Source organism: Lacerta agilis, chromosome 4 (genome assembly GCF_009819535.1).
Source record: "Lacerta agilis isolate rLacAgi1 chromosome 4, rLacAgi1.pri, whole genome shotgun sequence".
NCBI classification, from domain to species: domain Eukaryota; kingdom Metazoa; phylum Chordata; class Lepidosauria; order Squamata; family Lacertidae; genus Lacerta; species Lacerta agilis.
In genome coordinates, this window is record NC_046315.1 from 80713111 (window position 1) to 80727721 (window position 14611).

Genomic DNA, 14611 nt, shown 5'->3' on the forward strand with positions numbered 1-14611 from the left:
ATTGAACTGTATCTCAGAGTTTCCCATACACACAGGTGGCTGGAGCTTAATGGGAAGCATTAGCCCTGGGTGTTGTTTGTGCCCTTCGTTCAGTTTGCACTTCCCAGCCTTCCCCATGTCCCAGAAATCTGAGGTCCATTTTGGGCACATGCACAGGTATTTGTTTACTTGTGCAAATGTTATCCTTTTTAAAAAACAAACTTGAATTACCAGACTTTCACAAAACAGCAAGTTCAAAACAAAAAAAAATCCCATCAGCGACCCACTGAGATATGTCCCCCCAATGGCAATAGGATAGACGCACCCAGAAAAACTTCACCATGCATGTGGGGGAAAATCCCACCCACACATTGCACTTCAATACGTCTGCATTATCTGTGGAGTGGGGAAATTCAAATTTAATTGGATGAGGACAACATCACGTGAACGATGTATAAAGCATGCACATATAAGATGCATCAAATCCACTTCAGACTGTCATGTGTCCGCAACCTGTGTTAAAGCTTTACCCTGTGCATGTCTACTCAGAAATAAGGCCCCTTGAGTTAAATGAGACTTAACACCCAGTTAAGTGTGACAATTGTGTGTTTGTGTATTTCCTACACAACCCATAGGGAGGTAAATTAATACAACTCTTTGTGTGTTTCTAAGACTTGTAGACTTAGGAAGTTGTACACTATTTTAAAGCTTTAATTGATTAGCTATAATTTGGTAAAGAAGAAAAGAAAGATTTAATTGCTGTTCTCCACCCATATGTTTGCAAAGAAAGGACATTCTGTGAGCGGTGGTCTGCTATAGAGCAGTCACTGCACTAAAGACCTCTTAGTCACATTTAACTAATTGTGTGGATTTTAACCAATCACTTGATTAATGAATTGTTACAATTGGAACACATGCATATGAATAAAACAATACTGCTGAAGAAAAACAGCATATATCAGCCCGGTTTGCACATCACATTAAATTGTATTATAAAACAAACTAGAGTTTAATAGGAAGGAGGAGCGTGTTGCTTCACACTGTTCAGAGGTTCTCATGGTACTCTTGCCTGAGTCCTTGCTGCTGTTGAGCCACAGACAATACAAGCCAGAGTCTGGCTTGTCATGTTGTATGAATCCGAGCTTGTGTGGTTTCTTTCCCCAAAAACAAATGACAGGTGGTGAGCAAACCTTGGTCCCTGCTTGTGGTTTGTTTGGTTGAAACAAACCACACACTTGGGTTTCGACAGCATGACAAACCAGACTCTGACTTGCTTCATCCACAACACAACAGCAGCAGGAGGACGAGGAGGAAAAGTGCTGCGGGAACTTTTGAGCATCAGCCACCAACATTCTGCTTGATCACATTAAACAATAGTTTATTTTAATCTATGGTTTAATGTGATGTGCAAACCAGGCTGTTCTCAGATTATTTGTAGGCATTTCCTTCTGTGTTAGGGTGAAGTGGGGTGCCTCTTCAAATATGGCACAGCTACACACAGATTTTTCCACATTCTAACTATTAAAATGATTTCCTTAAACAAATAAATAAACCAATGCTGGGTCACCTCTTTAGTTGATCAAAACATTTTTATTCAGTTAATTCAACTCATTAATTAACTGAACACTGTAGCTCTAAAAGGCAAGGAAAGGGTGTTAGAATATTCACAAAATGCATCCCCAAAATTAGCATTCTGTTTGAAATGCTAGCCATGATGGTAACAGAGTACCAAGCCTTGAAAATATAATTCTGTATTTAGTCCCAATTGATACATTGTGAGTAAAATCTGACCACTAACCAGGAAAGCATATCGAAATGATGTGGCTTTTTTAACAAAGAGAAAACTCTTTGAAATGAGAGGAATAATTTTGTTCATCACGTTCTTATCTAAAGAAGGAAAAAGAAAGAAAAAGTGATAACTCTGAGCTAGAGTTGAACCCAACAAATTTTTAGAGGTTTGAGTCTCTGCTTGTAGAGCAGCTCGCCAGAAAGATATTTCATAGATGTACCTTATTGGCTAGACATCCTGCTTCATGTATATGCAGTGGTAAACGTGCAATTTGGATATAGAGCAGTCCTGGGATTGACATGCACTGTGATCTCAGACACTTTGCTTAATCTTCTTTTAGCAGTTACCTGAGTAACTCAATTATATTTTTGAAGCTAGGTGTGGGATTGAGAGAGAAAATCAGTTAACAATCTTCTTAATGCACTTCTAATTACCTGGAATGGTTTTGAGGGGGAAAAGAACAAGCAATCATTGCCTTTTCAAAAGGAAGGATGACAGAAAGCTGCTTTGTACCAGATCAGACCAGCTGACCTGGTACAAAGCAGTTTGGAGATGTGCAGGATTGAGCCTAGAACCTTTTGAAAGCAAAATTTATGCTCTAACACTGAGCCACACCCTTCCTCAATGTTAAATGTAGTCCATATGAATAACATTCCATAGCAGCACAGGATACTCATTTTAGTATTTCATAATATTTTTTGCTTAACTACTACCACCTCCAAAACACCTTGATGGTTAAATAAATTGAAAGCTAAACTATCATAAGGGACATAAGGATCTGTCCCATCATCCTGTTTCTGGGAAGACTATAAGCAGAACATGAGGGCAACATGTTTTTGCTTCTGTACAGGTGGTCTCTAAACCTGAAGGTTGCATGCGCAGCTATCATGCAAACCCAGGATTGTGATGTGGCACTAGAAGTTCTGTAGTGGGGGCTGCATGATGACATTCATACATTTTTATCATATAGAGAGAGATGGGCTTTAGCCAATGCTAGTCTTACTCAGAGCACACCCATAGAAATTAATGGACATGACTAATTTCAGTAGCTCTCCATGGAAGAAGACTCTGGGTCTTCATATTCCTCTTTAAACTAAACAGTATTTCTCTCACCCATATTAGAGTAACTTCTTTTGTGGAAAATGTAGGATTGGTTGGCTGCCAGCTTGCAAGGGAAGGAGTTGAGGTAGAACAAATGCTCACTTTATTCAACATCGTAACATATTTGATTCGCTTTCGCTGGGAGCTCCAGCAGCTAAAACCATTTTGTAGATCTATCGATTACGGCTAAGCCATCATTTGATTCCACACTGTGATCCTTTTGTGAACTTCCTGTGCTCTTTTCTCCCCTTTATGGTTCCAATGAAAGATCCTCTTCCAGTTGGCCCCATTCCTACCCTGGCATGGAGCAGTCTGTTATTGGATTTTACTGGTGTTCAAGAATCTTCACCAGATGCTTTCTTGCCATTGTAAGCAGCTCTGTGCTTTGCAAAAAGAAAAAAGAAATGAAAGAAAACCTGTGTACTGCAGTGATCTGCCTTCTGTGTGTTTAGGAAGGTAAACATTTGAACAAGTAAAGCATTTGAGGCAGAATGCATCTCCGTTACAAGCATTCATTAGAACAATGGTTCTTGCATAAAATGTTACACTCAGTGAAGCAAAGAGGGCTATTTAAAATCAAATGTTTTCAGAGCTGCCAGAGGAGAATGCACCTGACTTTTCAAATCAATGTATGCTGCTTAGAGTTGAGAGGGAAGTGGAATCAATAAGTCTCCCCGCCTCCCGCTTTTCTTACTACAGCCCTATAATAAAAGTATTTTTCAAAGGAAGCTTCCCTCATATTCCTAGCCTCCTGCGAATGCCGTTGTGACTTGTTTGCTTTTAGTTAGGGTTGATTCACACAACTGTTCCCAGGGCATGTGTTCCAACTGTTGCAATTATATAAAAAAAATTGTCGGCCCAGATTGAATGAGGAGGTGATGAAGCTGTCATCTCAGTAATTCACAGTAGACCATATGCCAATTTACAACATCACTGCAAAGGCTTCTAACAAACTGATCTGGGGCAGCTACAGTCCACAAATGGTGGCTGGGCTTGTTTTCTTGGGTTTTTTTGCCCTCCCCCCATGTAAAATGCAACTCCACTGCAACAATAAGGAAGAATTCAGCAAATGTATTACAGACACAGCAACTAAGAGACATAGGCAAGCCCTAGACAACTTTCCCACAGCCTCCCAACCACTTTTGTCCTGTGCCAAACAAGCAAGCAGTACCGGTATATAGTTCCATGTCGTGGGGTTGGCTTGCAAGGGTAAACATGGTCTGGGCTGTCACGTGTGCTGTAAAGTGTTTACTTTTAAAGCCCTGCTTTCCTACCTCCTCCTCTTCCTTCTGCTAGTGCTTGGGCTAAGCGGCAAAGCATCTCTCCCAGCCTCCCAGTACAGCTGTTGTGGCTCATGCACAGGCTGCAGAGAAGTACACCCCATTTTCATGGCCCTCTCCTGCATCCATCTTTGCACTCACTCCTGCACGCACCCACCCTCCTGCTGCTCTAGAATGCCCGTTTCTGAGATGTGCTGCCCTGGGGCCTCCTCCTACCACTAGAGCAGGCTTTGTCCCCTCAGGCTGCACCCTGAACACACTTACTAGGGTGTAAGCCTCATTGTATACAGTGGGACTTACTTTGGAATAAACACACATAGTATTGTGCTGTCAGGAGTGGGCTCCAGCCCATGAACGCATACGCTACAATGAATGCTGTCAGTCTTTTATGGTAATACTGTATAGGACATTGGGAGAGTTGGCTCTTATTTAGGTACTGTGTAAGAGGGTGGATTCAAATAGGCTGATTTGGGGACTGCATATGCTGACTTACCTCCATTGACATCTGTTCAGCTCAGTGGAGTGTTATTAGTCTAGGTGGTCATTGACTCATTTGTCCAGGGCAAATCCTTCCTCCATTTCATAGAATCATAGAATTGCTGAGTTATTTAAACAAATAAAAGATGCAGTGCTAGCTGCCAAGAGGCTAGAATTTAATTTCCAAGTGTTTTTGAACCTTCTGTTTGCTTTGCTTTATTTTTTATTTGCTGAAGATTTTTTTTAAAGGCTGTGGATCTAAGCTGTGCAAATTATTTCTCTGTTATAATACTTGAGGCACCGTGTATGAATTTTTTTTATTATTTGCATTCTGTTTTGTGAATGTAATGAGGCTGCCTGCAGTTTTCCATCATGGCTAAAATTTCTATTAGGGAGAACAAATATATTGATTTACTCCTACTCTTGCAGATGTATTTGGTGGGAAGAAAGAACCCTTAAATCTACAATGCTGTGTACATTTACCTCTCAAGAAACCCTGTTGAACAGAGTGGGGTGTTCTTTTGAGCAAATATGCATAGCATCAAGCTCTACAACTGCTCAGTCCCAGGCTTTGTGAAATATAGGAAGTGTGGCCCCCAATAAATTTATTTCACTGTTTTTCTTTGTAATATCTAAGTCAGGGATGGGAAACTTGTGACCTTCAAGATGGATGTGGTTGGACTCCCAATGCCCATCAGCCCTAGGCAGCATGGCCATTGGCCAAGGATGGTGGGAATTGTAGCTCAATAACATCTGGAGGGCCATAGGTTGGCCACCTCTGATCTAAAGTATAAGATTTGCAATGGATTTGTGGTGGAGAATTTTTGTGTGTACACTTCCTACTGTGAGGGTGACTCTCGGGCACAACAAATGACAGATACCTAATTACCCCATGGTAGCTACTGAGTAATCAAGCACAGGCTGCATGGTAGATGACAGGCAGGATCTCATTCTTCCCCTAGAATGAGCTGTGAACTTTTGACAGTAGTGGATGAAATCTTGGATTGCCTGGGGTTGCCTGTATTGCTTCTCCCACCAGTGTCTGCAGGGGCCATTCTAGCATGGAAATAAACAAAGTGATCACACTGGCTCTGTATAATGTGTACCACGGGAGCGTTTTCCAATGGCCAGCATGTTGCTGCGGTGACTGGGTGCATTTACCCAAGGCCACCCAATGAGATTCATATCCAAAACAATATCTGGTTCTCAGATACTGAGATCTATATGCCTGGCACCATAGTCAGCACACAACTTTGGCTCTTGTCTGCACCTGGTCTACAGATGGCCAGGATATCAGTGCAGGTGGAAGATCCCCAAGCATGTGGGCTGGGGGGTTGTGATCTGCTGAGTTAGCACATCTGAACTCAGAAAGAGTCATGCACAGATGCACTCCTGAAAACATTGTGCACATTCTCAACAGCCATCTCTGTTTCTAATTTTCATCCTCAGTCTTGGCAACAAATGCCCTGCCTTCCATCATGATGGTGCATAATGATTTTTTCCCCCTTGTGCCCCATCAATTTATCTTATTCATGAGCGTGCCACAATTGGGTTGACCTATAAGTTTTGATGTGTCAGAAATAAAATGAAGGATTATAGTTTAGTAGTGTTGTGTGAAAATTAAGAAAGCATCTCAGCAGGGTATTCAAATAACAGTTGAACACTACTTGCCACCTGTAGTGTTTGCATTGTGCTTTCTGTTGTGGTTTGCTGGTGACGAGAATGGAGGATATGGAGTTGTGCAGCACACAGCCCTGATATTCAAGACAGAGCACAAAGTAAAAATGGCACTAAATCAAGAACTGTAGGCTAACTTCCAGTATATGATGTATTGTAATTCTCAAGACAGCTATCCGCTCATTAAAGTTGGCTTACTGTTATGAATTCCGTTTAATAGGATCCCTGTGTTATACTAAACATAATACAAAACATTGGCCACTTTTTTGAGATGGAAATGGTGTGCTATAAAATTTTAAGAATTTAAATAAATAACTCCTCCCACCCATTTTCTCCATGGTAAGCATGGAGCATAAGAGCTTAAATGCTACTGTGGTTTACTAGTCAGAATGATGGTTACAATGATGGTTAGAACGATAAAATGGAACGATTTCCATTTTATCTCTGTGCTTTAGAACAGTGTTTCCCAAAATTGGGTCTCCAGCTGTTTTCGGACTACAATTCCCATCATCTCTGACCATTGGCCTTGCTAGCTAGAGATGGTGGGAGTTGTAGTCCAAAAACAGTGGGAAGACCAGAGTTTGGGAAACGCTGCTTTAAACTGTAAACATCTCTTACGTGATAGAGTGGTTCTAGAGAATCCAGGTTCAACCCCAACCCCTCTAGCAATGTAGATGGCCTTGTGGCAGTTGCCATTTCTTAGCCTTACCTACCTCGTTGGGTTGGTTTGAGGGCAAAATGAATGGGTAGGCGGGGAACCTTGTAAGTTGCTTTGAGTTCCTTGAGGGGAAATGTGGCATGCCAATGTAGTAGACAAATCTTTGGGTATACTCATTGCAGAACTGTTACTGGTTTACTTCTGTTAAAGATTAAGATTTTGACAATGTTATAAACTTGTGTTGTTTCAGGACCTCAGGGCAGAAACCCCACTTGGTGAACTGTGGCATCATGACTTTTGGGGGAGCAAACTCAGTAGCAATACCAGCCATAAATCTTATCGACCACTTACTGTATTAACTTTCAGGTGAGATGCTGTCAGGCTCCACTTAAGACATTTAAAACGGGGGGGGGGGGGTTAAAAGGAAGTAGAATTTACTGAGATGCTACCTTTAACATGGAGGGAAGTTTCATTTGTGCTCTTATGTGCTGCTACTCTACCCATGAAGCCAACTTCCTGTAACCAAACTCTTATACCTATGTAGGATCACAACATGCGCAGCAGTCCCAAATCTCTTGCAAAGAAAATATCCTGCCATGCTTTTTCCTCCTGGTAGGGACAGGAGGAGTATCACATAGGTGTCAAAGGTCACTTCCTGGTTACAGAGGACCATGGAGGTGCATCAAGCTAGTTCTTAACAACCAAAAGTCACGCATCTCGACACACCCACACATCACCATGCATATTTTTCAATATTTTTAATGAAGGAGTTTTTTTTAATTGACACAACTTGGTAGGTCCTCTGAAAATGTATAACCACTTAAGTGAAATGGGGAGTCGTATGATAAGAGTGGGGCATTGAGGAAAGGTACTTGCCATCACATGTAATATAATAAATGATACGTTGTGCTGAAGAAGCAAACTCAAGTGAGTGATTTTCAAACACAGCACCCTTACTGCTTTGGCACACGTTTTCTTCTCTTCTTTCCTTTAGCGTATAACGTTCTTTATGAACAACACTCTCCCTTGTTCCCAGTTTAGCATCAAAATGAGAAAGGGGGGGGGTGGCAGAATGCCCTGGAGGTGGGGAGAAAAAAAGCAGGGATCATGGCCGGCAGAACTGCATACACTTTTTGCACAGGCCCACCTATTATTCCAGTCTCCTGTGTCAACAGATGGAAGACCAGCACAGAACAACCCCAGAGCATGTGTCTCTGACAGGGAGCAGGTGTGTTGCAAAGGTGTATCCAATTCTTCTCTTCCCTGCCTCCTAAAAAAATTAAAAAGCATCATGCAGACACCTTACTTTATCCCTCTCTGACTAAATTTTGCATCTGAAACACAGCACTGAGCATCTGGAGTTGCTGTTGGGGAAGAGTGGAAAACTGGATTTACAAACGTATTTTCTAAGCGACACCTTAGCGAGGGAAATCTGTGTGCCAATGAGAGGAGAGTCTCTGTTTGCACTAGTGCATTCAATCTCTTCCTCCTCTCTCCCACAGTCTTCTTAACAAGGAGTACTTAATTGCTGGGAACATTGAAAGCTGCCTTATAGCAAAGACATCTTCCTACTATTCACACATTGCCCTAGCACTGAAAGAAGTTCTGGAACTGCAGGTGGTATTCAACTAAGTTTTAACATATCTAGCTTGCTCATTAATGCTCATTAATTTCATTGGGCCTGCTCTGGAGTAGAACATAGTTGAATACCACCCTGTGACCTTGAAAGCTCTGGGTCAAAACCAGTGCTCCCTTTGAGATATCGCAGAAAAGGGAAAAATGAGTGCATAAAAAAGGAGTTGAGCAAGAAGGAAAAATGGACTGAAAAGGAATGATTGAATGGAGAAGAGGAGAAGGGCACATTTAGGAGGGGGAGGGAGTTGGCTTCCTACTATCTTCAGCAACATGTCCCTTGTTGCTAGGCCCAATGTTAAGGTGCCTACCTGTGTGCGCCCCTCTTCCAGAAGCAGAGCCAAATGATGGCTTCCTGGCAGGTGCTCCACTGCCACTTACCGGGAGAGGTGGGCAAGGCAACAGGAAAGTCAGCAGAATGCAGGTGCACCAGCGGAACCAATGCAATGCTCTCACTGGTGTGCCGACTTTTGCCTTCTCTCCCCATTCTCTCTCCTGGTAAGCAACAATGACTCCCTTGCCTTGTGGCTCCATCCCAATGGAAGAGCTACTCCTGCTCTCTTCATAACTTGTTTCCACTGTGCATTGATTGTAAGTAGTTTGACACTGCTGTCTTTATAAATACATCCAGATTTATTCAGAAATTATTTTTTAAAAAATATTTGTGCATTTTAATCCATTCATTTGTCGTAATTTCTAACTTCGATGTTTCCCCCCCTTGTGTAGGATTAATTACCTTTTAGCTGGAGGCTTCAACCCATTGGGCTTTCATGTCGTCAATATAATACTCCATTGTGCTATCTCTGTCTTAATTGTTGATGTCTTCTCAATATTATTGGGTGGGCTGCAGTACACCAGTAAAGGAAGAAGGCTAAACTTTGTCCCCAAATCATCCCTGCTCGCGGCTTTGCTGTTTGCTGTACATCCAGTGCACACTGAATGTGTAAGTACTTAACGATTTAAGTATTAAAAGCTCAAAAAACCAGAGTCCATTAACAATATTTAATCTTCCTTATCCTTTCAAATACATGTATTATATGCAATCCATAGGTGTGGGGTGGGTATGAATGTATACACACACACACACACACACACACACACATTGTGTACATTTGTATGTGCTTTGTACTGATGCAACTGTGCTTTTTTGTTCTTTCAGGTTTTTTTTGCACATGACTAATCCTAACTTATGATAGGAGAAGCCAGTGCTAGGATTTCTGCTAGTGCAGTGGAACCCCCCCCCCCCGCATGCCCCTGTGCACCCTCCCTAGATTTGCTCCAGAAAGCTGGGAGAACCCTCATAACAGCATGTGGGGGGATGAGAGGGGAGATAGTTCAATCCGGCAACTCTCTTAAGTTTTGTGGGTCTGGTTTTTTGTTTTGTTTTTTAGATTTAGATTTATGTATCTCCTGCTCTTACATCCAGTTCCCAATAGTCTCCCATCTCCCATCTACCCCCATTTAAGCACCTGCTTAATTTCAGTAAGGTTATAGCAGGGATTGCCAATGTGATGTCCTCCAGATTTTGCTGGACTGCATCTCCCTACATCTATGACCATTGGTCTTGTTGGCTGCAGTGAAAATGAATTGGAGTCCAAAAATGTCTCAAGTGCATCACATTGACTCGCCCTGGATTTTAGAATCTGGTGTTCAGACTACTCACTGAATATTTGCTCTTTTAATAGTTAACTGCTACTTCATAAGTTCATGCACCTCACTTTTCACATTGTAGGTCTTTGGAAAATGAAAGTGAATTTCCATTGAGAATTCTTAATTTAGCAGAAGCTGATAGGTTGGGTGTTTTTTTTTTCCAGCACCTGATGCATTTAATGGCAGCTATTGTGGTACAATAATATCAGAGTGTAAAAACATGCAAAATCTGGAAATGACGAAAAGCCAGTTGCTTTTGAAATAGCAACTGTATTGATTTTCAACATAAATGACATATTTTGACAAATTATTATTAGAATCTGTTTCCAGTGGAGTAGTCTAGTTTCTTTTGTGCTGGTGGATATAAATGCAAGGAATCTTAAGACTTTTCATATATAAAATGGTTGTAGAAACACTTGTTCTTCGTAGTGTTTTCACTTCTCAGCGAGTCTTGGGTTTGGTTCCGTAGGTAAAATATTTGACTTGGGCTAAGGATATATCAGTCCAAAATACCCATTCACTAAACAATGGGTTGAAGCTGTAGAAACCATTTTTGTGAGGTTTTATTTTTCTTGAAAAAGCTGTTGCTTTGGAGGGCACAAAAATTTCCACAGAACCCCTTCTTTCCAGTATTTGCACATTTCCCTCCATCCTTGTCTACAGCCATTGTTTCCTGCCCCCCTCTCTTTGTCAAGCCTCTCTTTGTCCCTATGGTGAGTGTTGGGATATGGAACTTGGTGGTCCTCAAAGGTCACTTAGGAGAGAGGAGAAGGCTCAGGCGACCAATGGCAGGGTAGAGAGGATTTGGGCTCAGAGAGGATTTGGGCCCACTTCGTTCTACCTGCTCCCTGGAGATAAAAGGGTGATAGCTATCCTTTTATCCAAAGGTGACTCTTGAAAGGAGGGTTTTGTAGATTCTTGTTTTGACTGAGCACAGTTAGCCAAGACAGTTGAATTCTTTGTTCCACTAGCAGTGTCTGCAGGGGCTAGCATGAAAATATTAGCTTTGAGAAGGGACCTGTGCCATTGATTGATGAAGCCAGTTTTGAACATAACTTGAACAAGGATGAGGGGGATTGTTTTGACCTCCCTGGTATTTTCCTGCCAGAGTAGGGGGGGGGGGGTTTCCGTAAGTGTCGTCTCTTTATCTTACATTCCCCCATTCAAACTCTCATATCTAGAATTTCGTAGTGTGTAGTCGTCTTATCCAAGGGCTCTTTATACGTGCAGGAACTCTCTATTTTGACTTCCAGCATGGGAAAGGGCTACCACTTAATGAGAATGGGTTCAACCCAGCTAAAGTTAACTGCTCTTAAAGCCTCATTGATTCCAACAAGAGCTGATGAAGCCTTTGGTTAATTCTCTCATATTGAGATCAAGGGGACTTCAGCATGCTTCACTTGGGCTGTATTGTGGCCACTGTTCACAAATCCCTGGTGGCGTTGATGCAACGGTTTTTTTTAAAAAGCAATTAGCCTTCCACACTACTTCACTTGAGGGGAAACTTCTATTTTGGTAATTAAATCCCTTTTCTTTTCTTTTTCAAGATTGCTGGGATTGTTGGCAGAGCAGACCTGCTGTGCGCCCTGTTCTTCTTATTGTCTTTCCTTGGCTACTGCAAGGCGTTTAGAGAAAGTAAGTACTTGAACACACACCATTGGTTTCTGAGCAGATCAGTCCATTAGAGCACCACCAAAACAATGAAAATTAGTGCCTAATAATATATGGTGCTCCCAGTTTGTGTCACCAATCCCCCATCTCTCTAATGTTGTGTGTAGGAAGCAGTCTATGAATTAAGTGCTTGCATGCATACCTGCCCATGACCTTTTCTGTAGCTGGAAGAACCATTGGAACTGGAGGGGGAAAGGGTATAGTGCACATATATGTGAAATTTATGGACTATACACATGTGTTTTTAATTGCATTTTGTTGCCAGCCTCCTTAGGGACCTCGGTATGGGTTGAAATGCAGGACAGAATTTTATTGAATATTTTTCATGGCCTAAGTGCATGATGGCCTGCATCCTAAAAAGAGCCCTGCTAGATGAGATCAAAGACCCATCTAGTCCAGCAGACTTATTTCCTACAGGGATACTACACTTGATCTTAGCCAAAAGGCCGAGAAGCGATTTTCCTACAGGGATGAACCAGATGCCTCAGGGGAAGCCTCCTAGCAGGATATTTTTGTTTTCCAACAGCTGATAATCAGAGACATGTTGCTGCTGATCCTGGAGGAAGTGTGCAGCCATAATGATTAATGGTCACTGTTACCCTTATACTTCATGAATTGGTCTGCTTTATATGTAAGATACGTGTGTATATCCCTCTATGCAAGTCCTATTTCACATAAAGTACTTCTACATATATGAAGCAGGCCTAAAAGAGATGCAATATATGGTTAAAAGAATTATGAATGAGAAGAAACCATTCCAGATGATACACAATTGACTGAAAAACCCACCATTGCTTCTCCCTGTTTTGAAAGAAGGGGGGGTACGCTGCTGACGAATCACAGCTCCCCTAAAATCATGGAGGCAGGGGAAACAGTCGTAAGGGAGCCAGAAATAGGGCAGACTGTAGGCCCCCTGTAGGTATTATTAGCTCCCTCGGCATTACAAATTCCTTAGAACACTTTGTGTATGTGTGGATCTTGGGGTGGGGAGCAGAAAGAGCTGGATCGGAGTTTGCAACATTTGAGGGTGGTGTTACCTGGCATAGCAGGGGGCGTGGGTAGCGCTGTGGTATAAACCACTGAGCCTCTGGGGCAAGGGTCAGCAACCTTTTTCAGCCATGGGCCGGTCCACCGTCCCTCAGACTATGTGGTGGGCCGGTCCACCGTCCCTCAGACTATGTGGTGGGCCGGATTATATTTTTTTGTGGGGGGGGGGGAATGAATGAATTCCTATGCCCCACAAATAACCCTGAGATGCATTTTAAATAAAAGCACACATTCTACTCATGTAAAAACACGCTGATTCCTGCACCATCTGTGGGCTGGATTTAGAAGGTGATTGGGCCGCATCCGGCCCACGGGCCTCTGCTTTTGGGCTTCCTGGTTGGAAGGTCAGTGGTTCGAGTCTGTTCGACAGGATGAGCCCCCATTGCTCTGTCCCAGCATCTGCCAACCTAGCAATTTGAAAACATACCAGTGCAAGTAGTTAAATAGGAACCGCTATGGCGGGAAGGTTAATGGTGTTTCCATGCGCTCTGGCTTCCGTCATGGTGTTCTATTGTGCCAGAAGCAGTTTAGTCATGCTGGTCGCATGACCCGGAAAGCTGTCTGGACAAACGACAGCTCCCTTGGCCTGAAGCGAGATGAGCACCGCACCCCATTGTCGCTTTTGACTGGACCTAACCGTCCAGGGGTCATTTATGTTTTCCTCTTTTTTTTAACCTTACCCACTTTTTTATGTAGCCCCACTTCCTGCTGCTGTCTTCAGCAACATGGGACCAGAGAACTCCCCAAGGGGGCTCATTTCAATCTATGTATTTAGACGGTGGTTGAGAGGATTTGAATGTGGAATGTTAGGGTGGCACTTGAGAAGAGAAAAAGAAAAACGGAGGCCGGGGGGCGAGAGGACCCTGGCTTGCTCAGGCTCCAAACAGCTTGTAGGAAATGTTTAAAGATAATTCTCCCTGTGCTATATGGGGATGTTTAATAAGGAAGGGGGAAAGGAAAAGCCTGCTCTGTAAAAATTTCCTGGTTGAAGACTAGGAGACAGTCTCAAACCTGAGCTCCCTAACACCATGCAGCCCCATAGGGAAAAGCCTTTTCCTTTCTACCTGCCTCTCCTCAGTGAATACTTGTGTGGTGAGGAGAATCTCAAGCCCATGGACCTCTCCCCAGGCCAAACCTCTTCTCCAGCCCTGCTCCAGGCAACTCCCCTGTGTGCTTTAGCCTGCATGCAATGTGCCATTGAACTGTGATAATGCTTCTTGCCCAAATAAAGGATGGAGATATTTGTGTGGTGTATTATCTAGAATCTTCTTAACTTTTGTATCTCTGGAATGTAACCTTCTGTAACAAAGTCAAGAGTCATATCCATTGCTCTGCCTTCTTTCTCCCATGGTTCGCAACTACCACTAGCATGTGGCCCCCAGATGTTTTCCTGTAAGGCAATGTGGCCCTCAGTTCCCCCTCCCAGGGATACACTGCAACATTTTATGTCAAGTCCCATTTTTGTTTATGTATGGTTACTGCTTCATCAATTCATATGATTTGTGTCAGATACTGGGTAGTGCTATGGTACAAATCAAGAGCTGTCTCTGCTCTTGCACATTAACCTTCGGAATCAAAGCTGTCTATTAATTGCTAGAGGGAGAACCCAGGCTTTAGATGTAAATGTTCAGCCAAGCCTTCGACCCAAAT

General features: G+C 42.7%; 1 protein-coding gene and 1 pseudogene across 4 annotated transcripts in view; one reads left to right on the top strand and one right to left on the bottom strand.

Moving 5' to 3' along the window:
- TMTC4 (transmembrane O-mannosyltransferase targeting cadherins 4) overlaps positions 1-14611 on the top strand; it is a 39951-nt gene that overhangs the window by 3784 nt on the left and 21556 nt on the right. For 2 of the 4 annotated variants that reach the window (XM_033147809.1, XM_033147808.1), the window contains exons 3-5: positions 7212-7327; positions 9320-9536; positions 11791-11878. In XM_033147809.1, the coding sequence (XP_033003700.1) occupies positions 7212-7327; positions 9320-9536; positions 11791-11878 (421 nt within the window). Of the gene's footprint in view, positions 1-7211; positions 7328-8032; positions 8190-9319; positions 9537-11790; positions 11879-14611 lie in introns of those variants that run through there. The other 2 variants (XM_033147810.1, XM_033147811.1) reach the window with 2 other exon arrangements.
- On the bottom strand, positions 12287-12372 carry LOC117046150 (annotated as a pseudogene).